The 22,492-nt window shown below is 42.2% G+C and overlaps 1 protein-coding gene across 1 annotated transcript in view; it reads right to left on the bottom strand.

Annotated features, from left to right (window-relative positions):
- Positions 1-22,492, bottom strand: part of LOC136577882 (dynein axonemal heavy chain 11-like) — a 386,682-nt gene that overhangs the window by 215,109 nt on the left and 149,081 nt on the right. Inside the window, exons 31-38 of the mRNA XM_066577801.1 lie at positions 21,684-21,878; positions 21,169-21,246; positions 17,866-17,998; positions 17,655-17,782; positions 14,546-14,694; positions 13,971-14,121; positions 8,297-8,428; positions 7,583-7,756 (exon numbers count right to left, since the gene is read on the bottom strand). Of these exons, the coding sequence (XP_066433898.1) occupies positions 7,583-7,756; positions 8,297-8,428; positions 13,971-14,121; positions 14,546-14,694; positions 17,655-17,782; positions 17,866-17,998; positions 21,169-21,246; positions 21,684-21,878 (1,140 nt within the window). The remainder of the gene's footprint in view (positions 1-7,582; positions 7,757-8,296; positions 8,429-13,970; positions 14,122-14,545; positions 14,695-17,654; positions 17,783-17,865; positions 17,999-21,168; positions 21,247-21,683; positions 21,879-22,492) is intronic.

Here is a 22,492-nt window from a genome sequence, read left to right as displayed (position 1 = left end):
GTGCCACAAGAACGAATTCATGAATTTGGCGGTTTTGTAGAAGAGAGGACGATAAATTGTAAAACATTAGAAATAAAAGAGAGACTAAGTTATCTGTCCCCTTTTTCATTTTGGGCACTGTGGCGTAATTGCTATGTGGTAACCCATATTCTTGTTCTAGGACAGACCTTTGCATCACTATTGGTAGATTTGCAGCTGGTTGTGTTGGGTAAGGTGCGAGTGTGATTAATAATATACTTCAAATAAACAGTAAAAACAAAATAAAATCAGCATACCCACTACAACGGAAGAAGTGCCTAAGGCCGGGCTCACATGACCGTGTGTGTTGGCGTGCCGCACTTGACTGTCTCGCACGTGAGAAGGCAGCAAGTAAGCAAAGACATGAGTACTTGCTGCATGCCGTCAATCCCCATGCACTATCTTGGCGTGTATGTTCGTGTAATATGCGCCAAGATAGAATATGCTTGAGTAATACACGTGCAAATAAATTGCAGTTGTGAATGGCTCAATACAAATCAATGGGCTATTGGTATTGTGTGACAAATTGCAATGACAATCCCCCTGTGTGAGACCAGCCCAACTTGTAAGACATTCTACAGCTGGAGGTTGTATGAGATTAGAAAATATGTAATGCTCTACATGGAATAACTATTACCCAATCAATCACTCAGTTGAGCGAATGCAAGCGACAGTTGTTCTATTCAAACATGGTCACCAATCGAGTGATGAGCGAGAATTTGTTCACTAGTAGCTAATTGCTTTGTTTCAGCTCACCAAAAAATAGCCATTGGTTGATTCATTATTGCCTGGTGTAAACAGGCAATTGTTTGTTTTTCAATGACTAGCCCATAAACCTTGCAGGGAGGTGTGCGCTTCAGCAACTGTGAGCATGAACAACAATCGCTCTGTGCACAAGCAGGCAAACAACAATGGTTCATATACTAACAACTCGCTAATGTGACTATTTGGAGCAGCTGCTCAAACAATAGTTGTCCTGTATACCCACTCTTACAGAAACAGCACCACAGTTGTCCAATAGGCTGAGTCTGATATTGCAGCTCAGTTCCATTCACTTGGATAGGACTGAGTTGTAATACCAGACATTGCCCATACACAAGAGTGGTATAGTCTCTGGAAAAGAAAACCAAAACTCAGAAACACATTTTATGACTCTTTAACCCCTTAACATTCATAATGTAGAGGGCGTTGGGAGTTTGTATGGACGGGGATCAGGAGTCGATCATGCTCCATACAATACGGGCAATGGCTGTTTCTAATAGCCGACAGCCGCTTGCAACAGTTCCGATCAGCATCGCCACTGATTGGAGCTGTTAACCCTTTAAATGCTGCTGTGAATTCTGACAGTGGCATTTAAATGACCCGATCGATATATTTGGGGGTCCTGAACGGCCCCCCGCAATGAGTTCATAGGGGTGCCATGCGGTTGCCATGGCAGCCAGTGGTCTTCTGAAAGCCCCCAGGGCTGCTATGGCAGATTGCCTGTGGTGTGGCTTGATAGATTGCCTGGCAGATCGCGGTATGATATAATACTATGGTATTACATCATACTACAGGAGCGATCAAAACATTGCAAAATTCTTGTTAAAAAAAAAAGTTAAAATTAGCTTAAAAAGTTTATTAATTATTAAAAAGTAAATAAAAAGTAATACAGTAAAAAAAAACTTTTGCCATATTTATAATTTAAAAAATCTAATTAACTAAACTGTCACAGCCGAAGCAGGGGATGGCAAGCAGCGCACTTTTTGAGCAGAAAAACGCAGCCAGGTCCGGTTTTTCCTGCGTGTCGCCTGCTTTGGTCATGCAAATTTTTCAACGTATGCGTTATGCGCGCAAAAATTTGCAAGTAAAAACGCCCGTGTGACTGAGCCCTAAGGCCGTGCTCACCCAACCATGTTGTAATTGTGTATTATCCGCGCTGTAGCAAGCAGCCAAAGACCTTCATTGTGCTGCTCACACATATTGCGTGAAATACGCGTGCAAGATAAATTGCAGCATGCTCTATCTTGGCGTATATTACACAGGTATAAACATCAAGATAGTTCATGGGATTGGGTGTCCACAGCAAGCACGCAATGTTCATTGTGTACTTGCCGTGTCCCGTGCATCTCGCGGGCGGCACGCAGCAAATTATGGCCGTCTGAGCACGGCCTTACTGTTTAGTCTTGCACAGAACACTGGAAGAACTTGTGACAAATATGCAGCACCTATGCCTGGAATTTCACTGAACAACAAAAGAACAGCAACTTGAGAAGTTAAACAGATGGGTGTGCTTTAGTCCCATTATGCAGCTGTTAAAATCATTCATTCCTAAGGTTTTGTTTCCACTATCAAGTTTCCCGCGCGTCAATACTAGATGCGAGAAAAGATAGGACTTGTCCCCACTTTCTCGCAGGTAGTTAATACTACGTGTGAGAACGATATGGTAGGACCTATCCTCCCACTTTCCTTTTTCAAATTTGTGTGCTATAGTGCGGAGTTTGAGTAGTCCAAAAACAAAAACCCTGGTGTCATACGCTAATACACTCCCTAGTGGCAAATGTATTAGCGCATGTGCCCATGTGTTTTGCCTGGACTAGTATAAAAAATTAACTGCATAGAAATCTTAGGGTGGAACAGAAAAGATCCCAGCAATGAAACAAGAGAATGTTCCTGGAATTCTTATCCAGAGTCGCTCATGTGAGCGGTACTGGCCAATCACAAAGCATGTGTAGTGCATTGGTAGTCTAAGAAGCCAGCATTGCACAGTGCGTATTTGGTAGTCAGAAAAGAGCTGCAACTATCTGCGAAGACCAAAGAGAAGCCCAGGAGCCGTTAGATAGGTAATACTAGGGTGGTTTCACATCTAAGCGGAGGTTCCATTGCAGATCCGACTGAAAATACCAGAAGAAAAAATGCTGCATGCAGCACTTTTTCTTCCACCCCCAAAAGGCGAGCATTATAGTCAGTGGGGTCCGCTCGCCGCTGTTCGGTTCCAACTAGAGATGAGCGAACGTGTTCTTAACGAACACTTACGCACCCGGACACCGGCTTTGCCGAGGACTTCAGTGTCCGCGCGTAAAGCTTCGGCGGGCGCCGGGGGGCGGGGAGAGGCGCGGCGGCGCGGGCGGCAGCAGCGGGGAACAGGGGGGAGCCCTCTCTCTCTCCCTCTCCCCCCCACTCCCCGCCGCACCCCCCCGCGCTGCCACGGCGACCCCCGAACTTTTTTCGCCCGAGCACGGAATTGCTCGCAAAGTTCGGTGTTCGGGCAAAAAGGGGCGGAGCCGAACACGTTCGCTCATCATTAGTTCCAACCATTGACCGAACCCTTTGGCTGTGGAGATTCCCCTTTCCTGCTCCCAGAACAGAATCCCCAGTGCAGATGTGAAAGCACTAGAGATGAGCGAGCGTACTCGCTAAGGCAAACTACTCGAGCGAGTAGTGCCTTATGCGAATACCTGCCTGCTCGTCTCTAAACATTCGGGTGCCGGCAGGGGGCGGAGAGCAGCAGGGGAGAGCGGGGAGGAACGGGTGGAGATCTCTCTCTCACTCTCCCCCCCCCCCCCCTCTCCCTCCCACAACTCACCGCTCTCCCCGCCGGCACCCGAATCTTTAGAGACGAGCAGGCAGGTACTCGCAAAAAGGCACTACTGGCTCGAGTAGTTTGCCTTAGCGAGTATGCTCGCTCATCTCTAGAAAGCACCCTTACTACCCCTTCCTTTTCCTTTGGTCCCTTCAAAAATGTTCTCCCCAGACTTAAGGGTCACTTTAAAGTTTGCAAGAAGAATTAATGAAAACAGAAGAAAGTCTAATAGATTTTTTTGTGTTTTTACATTGCAGCACAGCTCTCGGTACTGCGAAACTATGGTGCAGTTCAGCCAAAGGGTTAATAAGCTGAAACAATGTCTTGCAGCCATATGTCGCATTAATCTGACTCCAGTCAGCACCCATTTAACTCTATGTATTTGCTCTTCAGTAAGCTTTGCATAAAACTAACCCCAACCCACATGGGTTTCTATAATACCCTCGCAGAATGACAATGAATGATGGCACGTAGGTGGAAGCTGCCTGAAGAAAGCTAAATTGTAACAAGAAAAAAAATTGACATTTTAGATTTTAAATGTTACACAGTTTTTATAAAGCTTCAGTCAATTTATTTTATTTATTCTAATGAAGAGCATTACAACTGCTTTACTGCACTGAAGCAAGAATCGATCACATCATTAATCACACCTCGTGAATAGTCACAAATCAGGTCCTAACAGCAAGCACTGAATCAGGAGCAACGAAGCATAAACTCCTTCACAATTTATGATCTCTTCAATTGCATCTTTTCAACCATTAAATTGCAAGATACCATAAATTTTTATCTTCTTCCCTTCAGTCACATTATTGATTCTGCCTTGTGAAATATAGAATCGCTGTAAATCTGGGCTATTGAATTAATTTTAAGTCTTGACTTCAGATCAGGAATCCAACATAGTAGTAAGGTTGTTAATTCACACTGAGGAACAAATGATAGAAACATTAAAATTTAAATGGACAACAGGGACCTAAAATAGCCGTAGCTCTGTCAATTGCAGTTCTCATCAACCTTGAAGGTATTTCTCCCCATTCTCTTTAGAGTATAAAAGAAACAAGACCATAAACACGAATTATATGTAAACTACCTCAGAACCGCCTCCTACCTACTTAAAAGTATATATACAAAAACACGGCAAAGTAGAAGGAATGACATGTTTTCAGTATTCAGAAAGTACACTCTGTGTATGTCAAAGTCATATTTATATTCTTGTTTTTTTCCCATAATCACATTCAGCTGGTATTCTTTAGACTGTAGATTTTTTCTGACTTATTTTTTTTTTATTTCGCTGCAGACAAAGTAAACAAACTACTAGCAGGCGGGAGCAGCGCATTAGCAGATATATAAAACACCTTTATAAACACATATATGTATATAAATAATATTTGACACACAACCCCACTGCCGCCAATGTATTTACATATTGAAAAACCCCTTTAAGGCTGGCTGTACACGAATGGGTTGGGTTCCGGAGTCAGGATTCCGCAGAGGAATCCGCCCCTGTGTTCAGCCAACGTCCGCGTCTACCTGCCTTTTCTTGCCTTCTTCTGTACTGCGGATGGTCTGGCCGGCGAGCCTTTGAACATGCGTAGTACTGATTTTTTTTTTCAAAGGTTTTTCTTTCTCATGCTGTTGCTAAGCAATGACGCAGGTCCCGCAAGCTTTCCGCAATGTCAATTGAAAATGGGGAAGGTCGCTAGTTGTCGTATTCCACTATACTATATATCTATTGCCTTGCACCCAGTGATTACTAGGAGCACAGGAGGCGGCACAACTCATGTCAATGTTTCTTTTGCTCAATTAAAGTTATGGAATTTTCTGATTCTTGTGTTATAATTGAAAAGACTTTAACCCTTTCCAATCCAATTCGTATCCTGGTTTTCCTAGGGGGCTTACTCTTTTTCTGCTGTTATACAATGGCGCTATATGCTGGGTAAAGCCAGTACTGCATGAGGTGACACGTTGGATAGGCTCTGACAGCAGGGAGGCTGGCAATATATAGCAAGAGAACCCCGACGGGCGTCTTCCAACATCGGAGCTGTACAGCCTTAAATCATAATGTCTTCAGAGGTCAGACAGTGGATTGGAAAGGATTAAAGGGATTTTCCGGGACTTTACCATTGATGATCTATTTGCAGGATAGGTCGTCAATAGTTGATTGGTGAGGATCCACCACTCGGGGTCCCTGCTGATCAGCTGATATCGGGTCTGCTGTCATTACGGACACAGCTGGAAACCGATAGCTTTCTCTGTAGTGCACAGAACCAGTTTGGTAATGCAGACGCAGCTCCTATTTAATGGGGGCTTTGCCTGCATTATCAAATTGGGCCACTGCACTACAGACAGAGCTGTCTGCTTCCAGCTCTGTCTGTAATGGCAATGGGTCTGGCGAACAGATGATTGGTGGAGATCATGAGCAGTGGGTTTAAAAGAAAAAAAGTTCAATGACACCATTTTTGGGGGGAGGTTAGTTTTTACAGTGTTTAAAATGGGATGAGAACTTTATTCTGTGGGTCAGGATGATATCAGCAATACCAAATTTATAAATTTTTTTATGTTTTGCTACTTTAAAAAAAAATTTTAAAGCAAAAATTGCTTTCCATTGCCATATTCTGAGACTCATAGCTTTTTACATTTTTTGGTGATTAAGAGGGCTCATTTCATGCAGGGTAAGCTGTAGTTTTTATTAGTACTATTTGGGGGAACATATATCTATTCTTTTGGAGAACGGGTAGCAAATTCTGGCATGTTGTAGTTTTTTTATCTACAGTATTTACCATACAGAATAAATAATATCTTACAATATCTTAATAGTTTAGACTTTTATGTATACACTGATAAAAAAAAAATTCATTGTTGTGATTTTTGTGTGGGCAAAAATAGGAGAAATTCTTTTTTTCTTTACTGCTTACAAAATTTAATTAAAACTTTTTTTAAGCTTTTTTTGCAATCTCCATAAGGGACTTGAACTTGGGATCACGTAATCACTTGTACTAAATACTGAAATACTTCAGTTTTGCAGTATGTAGCAATTTTCTATGTTGATTATTACACCCAGCCACAGGCAAGGGCTAATAGGCATCCAGGCATAGCAGCACTGTGAGCCTTTAATAGGCTCAAGGCTGCCATGCTATCTCATCACCACACTGAGGTTGTGCCCCAGATGCCAATGGATTATCAGAGTTGCCCCTCCTCTAGCTGGCTGCTTAGACGTGCGGTCAGACCTAACTCTGATGGCAGCAATTCCTGTCAGCTGTCAAATACCTCTGATAGCCATTGGGCATGCAGCAGACTTGGCTTCCATGTTTGCTCCATACACCCTTCATGACCACAGGATGTATATTTACGTGATGCAGTCAGGAAGAGGTTAAACAAATCCAGCTAGTATGGAGTCTTTGGGGCAATGCTTCTTGCGAAAAACGTGCAAAATCAATATTATCTATAGCATCTGGGGCAACTTACAGTCATTGAGAACCTTATATGCCTAAATAACAAGGAGCAACAACCTCAAAACAGTGCTGTTTACTGATCTTATGATGTCATAGATACATGCGATGAGAGCACAATAGTGAAGTCGAATTTCAAATCTTCACTGAATTCCAAATTTAATGGAAATAGAAGAAATCTAAAGAAACTATATTTATTATACATAGTACAATTAAACTCTGCTCAATCTATAGTGAAAAATGATCACTGCCTTGGCTGCTGCTCAGTACAATTCTTTATGTTATAAATATATCTCTCCAGGTTAGTGTAAAATTGTCTAAAGCTCCTATGCATACTAATGTACATCCAGTAGGGGCAGTAGAGGAAAGAAAATGTGCTTTTGGTATTTGATAAAGTACATTTACTTTGCCAGCATAGGGTCATGCATTGTCTACAACTTTGAAGCTAGGCCCTTCTGCAACTGGGTCCGTAGGTTGGAATCTAGCCAAATTCTCGAACATGGCTTATGGATGTTATCATGATGTCTTCATGGATACTTGATAATAAACGACTCACCTGTAATGGAATATCTGGGATCATATCAAACTCTGGAATCCTTTCAGTCCAAGGAGTAAATTTCTTCGTTTCAGGGTAAATGAAATAATCAAACACTGTACCATTTGATGGGAACTTTATGGTTCTCATTTCTTTGTTCCACCATCGACTAAATTCCAAACGGTAATCGATCAGCTGAAATAATATATAAATAGAGATGAGCGAACGTACTCGGATAAGCACTACTCGTCCGAGTAATGTGCTTTATCCGAGTACCTCTCCGCTCGTCCTGAAAGATTCGGGACGCGCTGCGGAGCGGGGAGCTGCAGGGGAGAGCGGGGAGGAACGGAGGGGAGATCTTTCTCTCCTTCTCTCCCGCCCGCTCTGCCCCGCTCCCCGCTGCGACTCACCTGTCAGCCGCAGCGGCACCCGAATCTTTCAGGACGAGCGGAGAGATACTCGGATAAAGCACATTACTCGGACGAGTAGTGCTTATCCGAGTACGTTCGCTCATCTCTATATATAAACAATGAATTTATAAGAAATACAAAACTTTTTAGGGCTCTTGCACATTTGTAAGTTTTTTTGCACTTTTTTTCCACGCGATATTGCTGCGTTTTTTTAACATGAATGTCAATGGGGCTTTCTAATATTAAAAACACCTCACACAAAAATCGCAAGTTTGCAAGAGCCCTTAGGTTAACATTTTATATACTGCCACACTATATTTCTTACCTGATCCTGAAAGAGTGCACCCCCAAAGGCCCAGACACAAGCAAAAACAAAATACATCTCATAGAGCTCCCGAGGAGAATCTGGTGGGGTGTTTTCCTCAGTGAGAAGACAATCTAATAACGAGCATAGCATCTGCATGGAGGCAAATGTTATGTAGATGTCAGTTATATGAAATACATCTTACTAACACTCTTATAAGTCCCTACATTTTAGTGCCAAAAGGTAATGTACTAAAAAAGTAAACTCTGAAAACCCCTTAACCCCCTTAAGGACTCGGTCTTTTTCTTTTTTCCATTTTCGTTTTTTCCTTCCCCCTTTTAAAAAAAATCATAACTCTTTTATGTATCTATTGACGTCGCTGTATGAGGGCTTGTTTTTTGCGGGATGAGTTGTATTTTTCAATGGTACTATGTAATGTACCATATAATATATTGAAAAACTTTTTAAAAATTCTAAGTGGAGTGAAATGGAAAAGAGGCGTAATTCCGCCATTTGTGGGTGCATCTTGTTTCTTCGGCATACAAACTGCAATAAAAATGACATAACTTTATTCTATAGGTCAGTACGATTACTACGATACCAAGCTAATAGTTTTTTTTTTGCTGAACTACTTTTATTTTTTTAAAAGATATTTACCATCATTTTTAAAAAATCATTTTCTGCTAACATCTTCTGACAGCCATAATCTTTTTAATTATTGATCGACTTAGTTGTGCAAGGGCTTGTTTTTTGTGGGACGGCCTGTGTTTTCAATTGGTACCATATTGGCATACATACAACTTTTTGATTGTTTTTTAGTGCATTTTTTCTTGGATACGGGGTGACCCATAAAGTGCACTTCTAACGTTCTTTATTTTTTTTCTGACGATGTTCACCGTGCGGGGTAAATCATGCATTACTTTAATAGATCAGACTTTCACGGACACAGCGGTACCAAATATGTATTTTTGTTTTATTATTTAAGGTCTCTTATTATAAATAATGCAAAAGTTTTATTTTTTAACTTTTATTACCTTTTTTTTTCAATTAGTAAAACTTTTTAAAACGTATTTTTACTTTTTTTTTTAGCACCCAGAGGGGACATGAACTTGCAATGCTTGATCGCTCCTGCAGTATCACGTTCTGACAGGCATGGCTTGATAGGCACTCTGCAATGGCAGCCCTGGGGCCTTTCAGAAGGCCCCCGGCTGTCATGACAACAGCACTGCAACCCACGATCTCATTTAAATGCCGCTGTCAGAATTGATGTCGGCATTTAAAGTGTTAACAGCTCCGATGAGTAGCGTGGCTTATCAGAGCTGTTGAGGCAGGTGTCAGATGTAAGATACAGCCGGCAGCCATGATGTATGGAGCGGGGTCAACCCGCGATCCCACTCCATACATACTCTGAAGCTGCAGGATGTAACTGTACGTCCTGCGGCATTAAGGGGTTTAAACAGTTGTCCTATCATGACAATCCTTGTCAGGGCAAATAAACATCATAGTAGGAACCCCTGTAAATTATCCAGGGCAGAAAGCCGCTGTAATGAGTAACTGGAGGACTCAGTGCAACTATTTATTAACGGTAACCAACTGATTTCAGTAGATGCTGTAATACAACATGACACTACAGGGAAAGGGCTTGGTCAGATGAGCGTTTTTTTTTTGCGAAAAAAATGCACTCCATGGATGCCGTCATTCATTTGGCGAGAGCTGCCTGTGATTGGCTGAGCACGTTAGCCAATCACAAACAGCTCTTTCAGCAGGTGGGGATTTTAAATTCCCACCTGCTGATAGATCAGCACTAGAGAGTCGGGGACAGCCAGGAGAAGACGCTGCTGAGCCCCGGCAGCCGAAGGGAGGTAAGTATGTTTTTTTTCGTTTTTTACAGCACTTTTACTTGATTTTCGGGGAAGGGCTTATATTTAAGGCCCTTCTCTGAAATCAATTGACGGCAACAGAATCCTCCACTGCAGCTGACATGTGTGACAGCTGCGGTAGAGAATTTAAGAATTCCTCTGCTGCATCTGTCACAGATGTGGCAGATGTAGCAGCAGGGAATTCTTTTAACTAGCTGGGATGAAGGAAACATCTGCTGCATGCAGCAGATGTGTTCTTCATCTCGGCGGGGGTGACGACAGCGGCGGAGAGGTAAGTATATTTTTTATTTAGTTTTCTTTTTCAGGGAAGGGCTTATATGTAAAGCCCTTCCCTGAAAAAGAATGCAGGGGTGCTAGCAGATCATTGTTTTCAATGGAGCCGCCGGCAGCAGCTGCGGCTCCATTGAAAACAATGCGTGCAGGACCTACGGTGCACGCATGTCCTATCTTTGCAGGCACACGCCTGTAAAGCACGAACATGTGAACACACCATAGGGAATGCATTGTTGCAAATAGAAGCGTGTTTTTGTGAGTGTGTATGCACGCACAAAAACACGCTCGTGTGAAGCCACCCTAAGAATGTAATAAAAACATTCAAAAAGTTGTATGTATTTCCAAATGGTCCCAATAGATCCCACAGATCACCATGCAAAAAACAAGCTCCCACATAGCACCATTGACAGAAAGATAGTATAGTTATGGCAGAAGATCACAACAGGAAATCTATCTATCTAGATATAGATACCGTATATACTCGAGTATAACTCGAGTTTTTCAGTACATTTTTTTATGTTGAAAAAGCCCCTTTTAGCTTATACTCAAGTGAGGTAAAAAAAAAAAAAAACAACGCAATATAAACTTAGCTATACTCAAGTATATACTAGGTAAAAAAAACAAAACGCAATACTCACCTCCCAGCCTGCGTCTGTGTCCCCGGCGCGATGGTCTCCCCGGCAGTGCGGCAAGCTGCTTGAGAATTCTCCCCACTGTCGTCTCTCTGCTTGGCTTTGAATTCCCCCGCTGTCAGCGCTGTGTAAGTAAACGCTGTGATTGAATCGAACGCCAGCCAATCACAGCCGTCGCTCAATCATTCATGACAACACTGAACGTCTGTGTTTGGTTTATTGAGCGCTCAAATCAATAAGTTTTACCAGTTTTTTGTGGTAAACTTATTGACTTGGCTTATACTCGGGTTGGCTAATACTCAAGTATATAGGGTATGTAGCAATATATATATATATTTAATTTTTTATTTTTTTTTAAAAGATGTTTCAATTTTTTTATATAGTACAGCAGAAATATTTGGTATCGTTGTTAATGTTATTTTTGCTGCAGTATGTACGCCATAAAAAAATACCCCAGTAAGATGGTGAAATACCCTTGCAAAAAACAAGCCCTAAGGGCTTATTTAGACGGGCGTATATCGGTCGGGTTTTCCCACCCTGCCGATATACACTGCGCATCTCTGCAAGGGGAGGAGGTGGAATGGGCCGGGAGCTAGTGTGCTAAGCTCCCGCCCCCTCTCTGCCCCTCACCACTGTTTGCAATGGAAGGGGCGGGGCAGGGGTGGAGCTAAGTTCCGCCCACTCCTGCTCCCTCCCATTGCAAACAGTGGTGAGGGGCAGAAAGAGGATGGAGAGGGGGCAGAAGCTCAGTGCTCTAGCTCCTGTCCCACCTCCTCCGCTTGCAGAGAAGAGCAGCGTATATCGGTCGGGCGTGAAAACCTGACTGATATACGCCCATCTGAATAAGCCCTAAGTCAGCTACATTGATAGATATACAAAGAGTTATGCTTTTTTGAAAGTGGGGAAGAAAGAACAAAAATTGAAGAGAAAAATTGATTTATGTTCTTAAAGGGGTATTCAAGACACAGACTAACATATTAGAATCTAATGTACATAATCACAATTAATCATTTTGTAATAGGTTCACTGGTGTTAAGGTTGTGCATCTGGGACTTGTGGTTCTACGGGTTTCCTTGTGCACACCTTCACAGGTAGGGGTTAATTGAGCTGGCTGGGTGTGGTATTCTCCACCAGCCAATCCCCCTCATCTGCAGCAGATAAATACCAGCAAACTCTTGGGAGACACTGCTGGTCATTTTACTGCTCTACTGTTGTACCCTGTGTTGAGCCCACTCAGAGCTGGTGTGTGCATGCTTGTCTGAAGTGTCTCTTTCCTCCCCTGTAGACAGTCTGGACACCTGCTGTCCCTCCCCTCCTTGCGTTCTGGGGTGCATGCATTGTGTAGTGTGTGGTATGGTGACCACACAGGTGCAGGCGGCCCACAGGTTTCTCCCTATTCCTGGGCAGGTGTGGCCCCCAGACGTCTGATGTCCTATGTGTGTGTCGAATGGGTGATGCCTGACACTGTTCCCTATGTCAGCACAGTGGCTGACTTTCTATTCCCCTGGTGTGAGGACCCTTGGACTGGCTTTGGTTGACCATCTGTATGCATGTGAGCTCTGGGTGGGGTTCCTGTTATATGTTGTATGCACAACCTGGAATGTAGGTGTGAACAGTGACATGTGGCTTGTCTGTGCAGGTGGCCCGACATGTCCTCTATGTGCAGTCCTGTTCTGTGTTTCACTGTGTGTGAACAGTGTTATGTCCAGTGTTCTGTGCATTTCTCCAGGTTCCTGATTAGGAATAGCTAGGTCCCAGATGAAGACAGTGTGGCCGACCTTATCGGGACGAGCACCCCGCTTTTAGGTAGGGGTTTCCCACTTTTCCTGGTTAGTAAGGGACAGGGTTCCTTCCATCGTACCTGGAGGGGTGCTTTTACTATATGTGTGACTGCGGTTTTAAAAGGACATTATCTTGCATCCACATGGAGGCCTGGCACTTTAGTGCGCTGAGCAGATGTAACAATTAGACCCCGTCTAGCTACTTTCTTCATTTTCTATGTCACGTGACCCCCGGCCTGATAAAAATCTACACTTCCTCTGACATCTCGTCTGCATTTGCTACTTCCTCCCCTATCCATAGCCCCCAACATCCTGTGAGCAGTGCATGATGGGAGGAGAAGGATGGAAGCACTGTGCTATATTGCTCATGTGCAGTTCAGAGTGCTAGAAGGTCTGGTCTGTCTGCTTCAGGCTTTTTCTGGCACCCTAAGTGACAGGGAGGTTGGTGTCAGTAAGTTGTAGAACCTGTGAGTTGTGGGCGGAGCTACAGTGCTGGCCAGTAAACAAGCTCTATACATGCTGGAAGTTGTAGGACCTGTAATTTGTGGGAGGAGGTACAGTGCTGGCCAATAAATAATCTCTATGCATGCTGGGAGTTGTAGGTAACAGTCTGTTGCTGTGTTTACTGTGGAAGTGATGCATGTAAACACAGCAGCAAGTAAGCGGCTGCACAGGATGAAGGAGAGGATCCAGAGCGGTAAAAAAAATATATAGAGGTTGACGCTACTAATCTGTACTTCCTAGATTTCTATTTTGTGCCTGGAAAACCCCTTTAAGGGGTTAAGGGGTAAATAATGACTGAGGGACTTAAATAAAATGTAGTGACTGTCCCTCCAAAAAAGGAATACTGTGGAGCACAGGCGTCTGTGATAGGCCCCCAACTATAATGCTTTATTCATACTACTCCTAGGCTTACTATATGGAGTAGAGAGGCCTTATGGGCCCCCTAAGGCTCCTGGGCTTGGGTGCAACCGCATCCCCTGCATCCCCTATAGGTGTGCCCCTGGTTTGGAGGTATGCAATACATTTTTTCCCCAAACACATTCTACTGCATCTGATGAATCAAATAAGAAATGCAAAGGATCATATTTTGTATAAAAAGCATGAAAATAAAATGCATTGCCTCTACCTGTACCACGCTGTTTTCCGGGATTGGAGTTATAGTTTTTAAATTACACCGCACTTGCTCCAAGCAGTAAGGAACATACTTATCAAACAATATGGTCAGATTTGCCTTTTCTGACTGAGCCTGGCGAGTCTCGATCCAGCTGGTAACGTAACTAATAAAGAAGAATGAAATCAGACACAGAGTAAAGAAATCCTGTGTGGCGGGATTTGCATTTAATTTTATGCCCTCTGTATTCTGCAAGTAAATAAGAAATACTAAAATCATGTTAAAAAAGAAGTTTAAATAACGCTTTTAATGCCTGTGGTTCTGAGCTGCCAATATCAGAGAATGACTATTAGATTTATGAGATTCGGATTTAATCTACAGCGTTGCTTTCTTCAAACATCCTTTGCATCACAAAATCGTAAAGCCAAGGAGTCCTGCCAATCTCATTATAGGATAGAGGGCAGAGCCAAAGTCATTCTTGCTCACACCTATGACAGACTATGCATTTAAACCCTCTGGTGTAAAGCTAGGTTTTATGTATGCTTATGTAATATGGGTGCATAGTAGACATTTAGAGATTCTTTACTCACGGGCTCCAGCCTAAGTCTTGTGTATTAACATAAAGGATCCCAGCTCTTGATACAGTCGCAGGTGTAGCAGCTCGAAGATGGCTGATCTCAAACAACAGCCGCATGGAAGGTGTTAGGGAGATACGCTCATTACTGGCTAGGGTCAAAACCTATGTGAGATGAGAAGGATGGCATGTTAGGAATTCATTATAATCTTAATTATTTTTAATTCTTCGCTTTCATTTTTCATTTTTAAAAGTTGGGTGGAACTGGATGGTTTTAATTAAATATGTTACTACAAGAACAAATTAGGAACTCTAATGACCACAGGTAAGAAGGAATTGCATGTAGGAGCCCTTATAATGGGAACCTGTCACCATGAAAGAAAACCCTGAACTAATATATTGTGTGGATAGATGAAGACACACAGATTCCAATGTTGTAATTATTATCTCTGAACTCACTTTCACTTCCCCGTAAGCCAACAAACAACCTGTGGTGTGTATGCTAATGAAGCATCCACAGTAGTATTTGTCAGGGCTTAGGAGTCCGGTGGGCCATTCCTGTTGTCAGTACGGTGTGTTCATTTTTTTTTCCACATCACTAAAAGGAGCATGACAGAAAAAAGGTGGAATTCTGCAGCACTGAACTGTGAGGCATCATAAAGTTCCAAATAAAACACCAAAGGGAATTCATGAGTGCATGAGGGAAACATTGGGTGACTGATTCCCATTATAGTCAGTTGGAAAGAAATGGTGTGCCAACTTTCAGTGGGCTGATTTTATTACTCAAGATGCTGAAAGGTCTAGGAGACCCACCACAGTGTCAGCACCTGAAAGCATTGAACATGTTCATGGCACTGTTTTGGAAGATAGTGAATCTCACTGAAAACAGTAGCCGAGACACTGCAGGTATCCAAGGAATGTGTTCGGAGTATAATAATAAGCAACTGGACATGCAGAAGCTTTCAGCCGAGTGGGTGCCAAAATGTTTAAACGCTTACCAGAAGCGCATACAAATGAGCACTTCCATGGTGATTTTGAAGCATTTTGAGGAATCCATAGCTATTTTTTTGGAACGACTGGTGACTAGAGATGAGCGAGTGTACTCAGAAAAGCACTACTCGCTCGAGTAATTTGCTTTATCCGAGTATCGCTGTGCTCGTCCGTGAAGATTCGGGTGCCGCTGCGGCTGACAGGTGAGTCGCAGCGGGGAGCAGGGGAGAGTGGGCGGGAGAGAGGGAGAGAAAGATCTCCCCTCCGTTCCTCCCCGCTCTCCCCTGCAGCTCCCCGCTCCGTGCCGGCACCCGAATCTTCAGGGACGAGCACAGCGATACTCGGATAAAGCAAATTACTCGAGCGAGTAGTGCTTTTCCGAGTACGCTCGCTCATCTCTACTGGTGACCAAACAACAGTCCTCAGAGGGGCAATACTCTGGATCTCCACAGCCAAAGAAATTCAAGACACAGAGGTCTATAGGAAAGGTCAAGCCACCATTTTTTAACAGACTACAGAAAGTCCCCTACTTACGAACAGGTTCCATTCCTCCATACAACACGAGTGTAGGCTGATTCTTTCAATGCCGTCGTCAATTCTGACAGCAGCATTTAAAGGATTAACAGCTCCGATGAGGGGCGCAGCTTATCAGAGCTATTGTGTGTGAGTGTCGGCTGTAAGAAACAGCCTATACCCACTTTTGAGGGTCCCATAAGCCTCCCGCGATAAGAGCGTGGGTTGCCATGCAGTTGTCACAGTAGCCGGGGGCCTTCTGAATGGCCCCAGGGCTGCCTATGCAGAATGCCTATCAAGGAGTGCCTAAGGCATGACTTAATAGAATGCCTGTCTGATCGCTCTACAGTATGATGCATTGGTATGGCATTACATCATACCTACAGACAGGTTTGTTCGTATCTGGTGAAGCTCCTAACTTGAATGTTCGCAAGTAGGGGACTTACTGTATCTTCAGAAGGACCAAACCATCAATGCAGAATGCTACTGTCACTTGCTGGACAAATTAAAGGCCAGACTTAAAGATAACCTTTTATGTCCCGACAGCACCATAAACTAAGATATGCTGCTATTAGGGGACGTGGCAGGTAGCTGGGTGCTGTATTTTTTATATTTACCTGCTCCATAGATCCAGCGGTGTCCCGCCTCTGAAGTTGGCCCATGGCCTATTCTCTCTCATAGACTTGTATAGGAGGATGCGCACACGGGAAACTGAAAAAAGAGTCACATTTTCGTGCCATGGGCTAACTTCAGAGAGGAGACACCGCTGAATCCAAGGAGCAGGTGAGTATAAAAAATATGGCACCCGGTTCCTTGTCATGTTTTCTAATAGCACCGTAACTTACTTTATGCTGTGGTGACATGAAAGGTTCCCTTTAAAAAAAAGATATGGAAAACTGCAAAAGGTGTGCTTCTTCTTCAGGATGATGTTTCTTCACAGAAGGCTGCTAAGACAATGAATCTTTTGAAGGATTTAGGGATTCTTTATATAGACCATCTGCTCTACTTAAGATCTTGCTTCGTCAGGCTATTACCTCTTTTCAAACCTAAGAAAAACTTAAAGGGGTGCAAATGTTTGAATGATTTATAAGTGTTAGCAGCAACAGAGCAATTTTGCAGTGACCAAACATCCGAGTTCTTTTTGAAGGGGGGGAAAGAAACCTCAGGAACAATATAACAAGTGTGTTGAATTTCAGAGGAAATATGTTGAATAGCATTAAAGTTTCATGCTTCTAGCTCATTTCCTTTTTGGTTGGACTGAGAACTTCTCAGCCCCCTGCTCGTAAATCAGACATGTCGGGAGAGCTGGAAAATAAAGGCAATATTATGCAAGGTGTGAGCTCATTAGCAATTTGTAAAATGAATCTAGTATGTTCCTTTTTGCAATAACCTAGATGATTATTGAACTATTCTGGAGAGTACAACTTTCATATATGCATCTACTATTTCCTATGAGACTCCAATGTGAAGATATGGAAAAATTGGGGTAAATATACATATGAATAACAAGATAACTCATTTCAATGGAAAAAATACTGTGTGACTCACTTTGTCTTCCTCTATTTGGCAAAAAAGCTACATGTACATAACTTTACTATAAAGAAAACAGGAGGTTTACAAACCTTGTTATCATCCATGACAGTATTCAATGATTCAATCCACATCGGATCAATATCTCCATCCAGGACAATCCACTTTGGACCGTCGTGAGGGTTGATGAAGAGTTCTCTCATTGTAAAAGAAAATAGCCCTAGAAATACAAACTATTATAAAAATATCTATAGCTACAGATTATCGCAGCAGCCAGTCTTATTGTACTACTGTAATAATCACCATCTTTCCACTCCCGGGTTGAAGGATGAAGAAATCCAAAGAGCTCATCAGTAGTCACGGCTTTAGGATTGATATCATGCCACATGGGCTTTAGCTTCATATTGTAATATGTTCTATGTAAAGTCTTAAGGATCTGTGGAAGACATGGATGTACTAATCAATGGAATCTACTAATAAAAAGGTGAAGAGCTCAGGTGGGGTATTATGAAATATCATACATTTCAAGGGAGAAAGGAATGCAGGAGGAACAACCGTCACTATAAAAGAAATTGGAGATAATGTTATGGAAATATAAAAAGTACGAAAAATCACATTCTAAAAGACAAACAAATTACTGTGACCTTTTTTGTGACTTGATTTTGTTTCCAACTCGTTTTTGGTTCCAACAGTTCAAGGTCCAATTTTACAATGGCCAAAATGTCCACCACCATCTTTAGACTACCAAATCGTCCATAGTTCATTGGTAGTATGAGAACTACCTACTCTGTGATTGGCCAGTGCTGCTCACATGACCAATGTTGTTCTCAATCACAGAACAGTATATAGTGTAATTAGAAAATGGCAGTGGCCATCTTGGCCACCCAAAAATGGCATCCTGAACGACAGCTGACACAATAAACTACAGGTAATGTACACCCTCCTAACTTCGATCCCAGGACAGAATTTTGCCCCGAAACTTGAGGATTGCTTTAAGGCCTCAGTCAGACGGGCATTTTTTCGCGCGATTTGCGCATGCGTCCGGCGATTTTATAAAACCATTGCTTTGCAATGGTATCGGACACATGAGCGCTTTTTATGCGCTCGTCCGAAAAATTATAGAACAGAAATCGCAGATCGCATTTATCTGCGATCTGCGATTCCTGTTCTCTTCTCTATATGCGCTCAATGGGGCCGGTGGCAGCAGCGCCGACCCCATTGAGAACATATACTAGACAAATCATTCTCCTCTGCCACAGCTGTAACAGCGCTGAGCCAATCAGAGGCAGCACTCACAGATTCATGAATTCATGAATGGGTGTGAGTGAGAGCTGCCTCTGATTGGTGAGGTTGTGACCAATCAGAGGCAGCTCATTCAGCAGGTGGGGATTTTAAATCCCCGGCTGCTGAATACTACTCAGAGCAGTTCAGGAGAACTGCCGGCCGCCGCGGCTGAACTCCGTCTGCTGGGACCAGGTGAGTATATATATTTTTTTTTATTTTTACACATTTCTGGATGAATTTCCGGGAAGGGCTTATATGTTTAAGCCCTTCACGAAAATTCATCGTGAGATCGCCCGCAGCCCATTGCTTTCAATGGAGCCGGCTGTATTGCCGGCTCCATTGAATTCAATGCGCTGGACAGCTCCGGCCCGTTTCTAATGAAACGCGGCTAGAAGCAGTTTTTTCGGCCCCCCGGTCACGCGATTTGCGGATGCGCATCCGTTATGCGATCCGCAAATCGCGGGAAATACACCCGTGTGACTAAGGCCTAAAAGTGAATCTTGGATGCATTTAGACACAAAATTTTTTTAAAAAAAGTTTATATTCATTTTTTATACAACAGTACCAATCCAGTCCATGGGCAATGTCTGATATTACAGCCCCTTAAAGTGCAATACCAAAGCAACCCATGGCCAAGAGTGGCGCTGTTTCTGGCAAAACCCAAACCCTCTTAAATGTATTAATGGCAAATCCCTAATATAATGTAATTATGTCAAAACTTTTTAATTTATATTATGGAACTACTATTCATGCTAAAGCAGCGTACCTTAACCCCTTAAGGACACGGCCTATTTTGGGCTTAAGGACACAATGATTTTTGGCGGATTTTCATCTCCATTTTTCAAAAGCCATAACTTTTTTACTTTTCCGTCGACACTGCCGTATAAGGGCTTGTTTTTTGCATGGCGAACTGTAGTTTTTGATGGTGCCATTTTTGGGTACATAGACTATATTGTAAAACTTTTATTATTTTTTTTATGATAACAGGGAGAGAAAACGCATCAATTCGGCCATAGATTTTTTTGGTTTTTTTTTACAGCGTTAATCATGCAGCAAAAATAACACAATACATTTTTACTGCGGGTCGGTACGGTTACAACAATAAAAAAATTCTTATATTTTTTTCGGGTTTTTCCACTTTTCTGCAATAAAAACCCTTTTTTTGGAAATCTTTTTTTTTCTAAATCGCTGCATTCAAAGTCCTGTTACTTTTTTATTTTTCTATGTACGGAGCTCTCTGTGGGCTTATCTTTTTTATCTTTTTTGGGCTTGTCCTTTTTATCGGTACCATTTTGGGGAATATACGGCTTTTTGATCACTTTTATTGCATTTTTTGGGAGGCAAAATGCTAAAAATTAGCATTTTGCCTCTGTTTTTAAGCGTTTTTTCTTACGCTTTTTGCCGTGCAGAATAAAAAGCATGTGCAACTTATTGCACGTGTTGTTACGGATGCGTTGATACCAAATATATGCCATTTAAATTTTTTTTCACTTTTTTTATGCTAATATGAGAAAAAGCATAAAAAAAAGGTTTTTTTTCTACATTTTTCTTTTTTGGACATTTTTATTATCTTTTTTTTACACAGTTTGTGTCCCTCTGGGGGACTTAAAGCACAGCACTGATGAGCGCTGTGATAAGGCATGGCAGGACTTCTGTCCTGCCATGCCTTATCGCTTATACAGCGATCATAGGCTCTGGCAACACAAGACGCTGATGTCTGGCGTCCTGTTGCCATGACAACCAGCCAGGCTCTCTGCAATTATATCGCGAGAGCCCGGCAACTTCCCAGAGGGAGCCCGCTTCCTTTGTGAACCCTTCCCATGCCAGGCAGGGAAGGGGTTAACAGCAGGGGGCGCATCTCCGATGCACCCCCGCTGCTGCAGAGGGAGGCCAGTGATAGCCGGCTCCCGCTGCGGGATAGCGCGAGATCTGTCATGATCTCGCGCTATGCCTATAACGTAAGGGTACATCATTTTGCGGGAAGTACCCCGCTCCCATGATGTACCCTTACGTCATGGGGAGGGAAGGGGTTAAAGAACTCCCAGAGACAGATATTACATGAATAAGCAGATAGAGATATATAGTTGATTGCATAGAAATATAAAAAAAATCATATATTTCATAGATAGATATTAGAAATGTAGAGACAGATGATGACAGATAGATATGATAGAATGAGAGTTTGGAGGAATTTGGAAAAAGAAGCATTTCTGTATCCTGATAATGCATATCTGATACGTAAAATTTTATTCTTCACATCCTGCTAGGAATAATACAGAATTTACATTTCAGCTAATCTATAAAATATTATTTTCCACATACCGTGCTCTTGCCTGTTCCTGCATTCCCAACAACAAATACAGAATGACGGACCTCTAGCAGCTCTTCCAACTGGGTAATCTAAGGCAAAAACATGCAGAAAATGACATAACTCAAAGAGGCACTCAAGTCAATATTCTATATGTTAAATTATTGCTGAAATGTTTCAATCTTAATAAAAATATATTTCCTGTAGAAATGACAATGGGATACAAAACTGAAACTGAATTTCAGCCAGTAGAAAGAGAAAATTCACTATTCTAAGTAGGTGTTACTTATACTCTCTCTATACAGTATCCTAGAACCGAAGCCTACTTCCCCATACAATATACTGTACTAATAGTTAAACTACTCGAAATAAAAAAAAAGTGGTGTGAAGATTTTATTTATTACCTGAGCTATTAAAAGCATTAGCCAGATGCTGACTACCATAGGCATCAAACAACAGTGATCATTATAGCCTTCCATCAGCACATTTACAGCGTACAATACACTAAGCAGAAAGCCATTATTTCCACCTTAAGAATAAAGTTCTCCTCTGGCTGCAGGTGCAGCTCGGCAATGGACTGGCGGACCATCTGTTCCAACTTCACGTCTTTCTTCCTGGGTACTTCCAGCAATGGGAACAAGTCACTGATGAGACCCAGAAAGATTGTAACATCATTGGTTACTATCTTAGGAAGATTGAAGTCCCTGAGGGCTCTCATCAAAACCTAAGAAGAGGGAACAACATCATAATTATATGCAATGATAACACAGCATAACATAAGGCATAAAATGAACAAATGTTATGAGGAAGTCGTCCTCGGACAATTAGGACACATATGGCTTGTTAGTCTCAAGCTGTTTCTTGTGCACAACGGATCACCTTGCAACTATTATATTGTGTGAAATATTTCCTAATGTATATGTATGGATACATTAAGAAATATATACTATATCCATGTAATATACAAAACAAATAGAAGGTCATGTTATTGTTCATACTATTATTTTCAAGGTCGTTGTATTGAATATATAGCAGATGATAAAACGTAGGTCTCCTAAGCCACTTCCAATTATTAATATTTGCAGTATGGAGTTACAATGTATACACAGGGTTGCCACCGTAATGTATATGTAGCTTTAATGTGTAATGAATATTCTTCTGCAATTGAAACTGCTGTTTCTAGAATACTAGCTGATATACCCGGCTTCGCCCGAGTTAATTTGGTACTGGTGTTTATCTGGTGTTCACACGGAAAAGCTTATGAAGTCGTGGTTACTTTAGAGATACTGAGGAAAAAAAATATGTTCACCATTTTGCATAGTTCTGTGCGTTACCCAG

The sequence above is a fragment of the Eleutherodactylus coqui genome, chromosome 8, assembly GCF_035609145.1.
Source record: "Eleutherodactylus coqui strain aEleCoq1 chromosome 8, aEleCoq1.hap1, whole genome shotgun sequence".
Lineage (NCBI taxonomy): Eukaryota > Metazoa > Chordata > Amphibia > Anura > Eleutherodactylidae > Eleutherodactylus > Eleutherodactylus coqui.
This window is presented reverse-complemented; position numbering and strand designations above follow the sequence as displayed.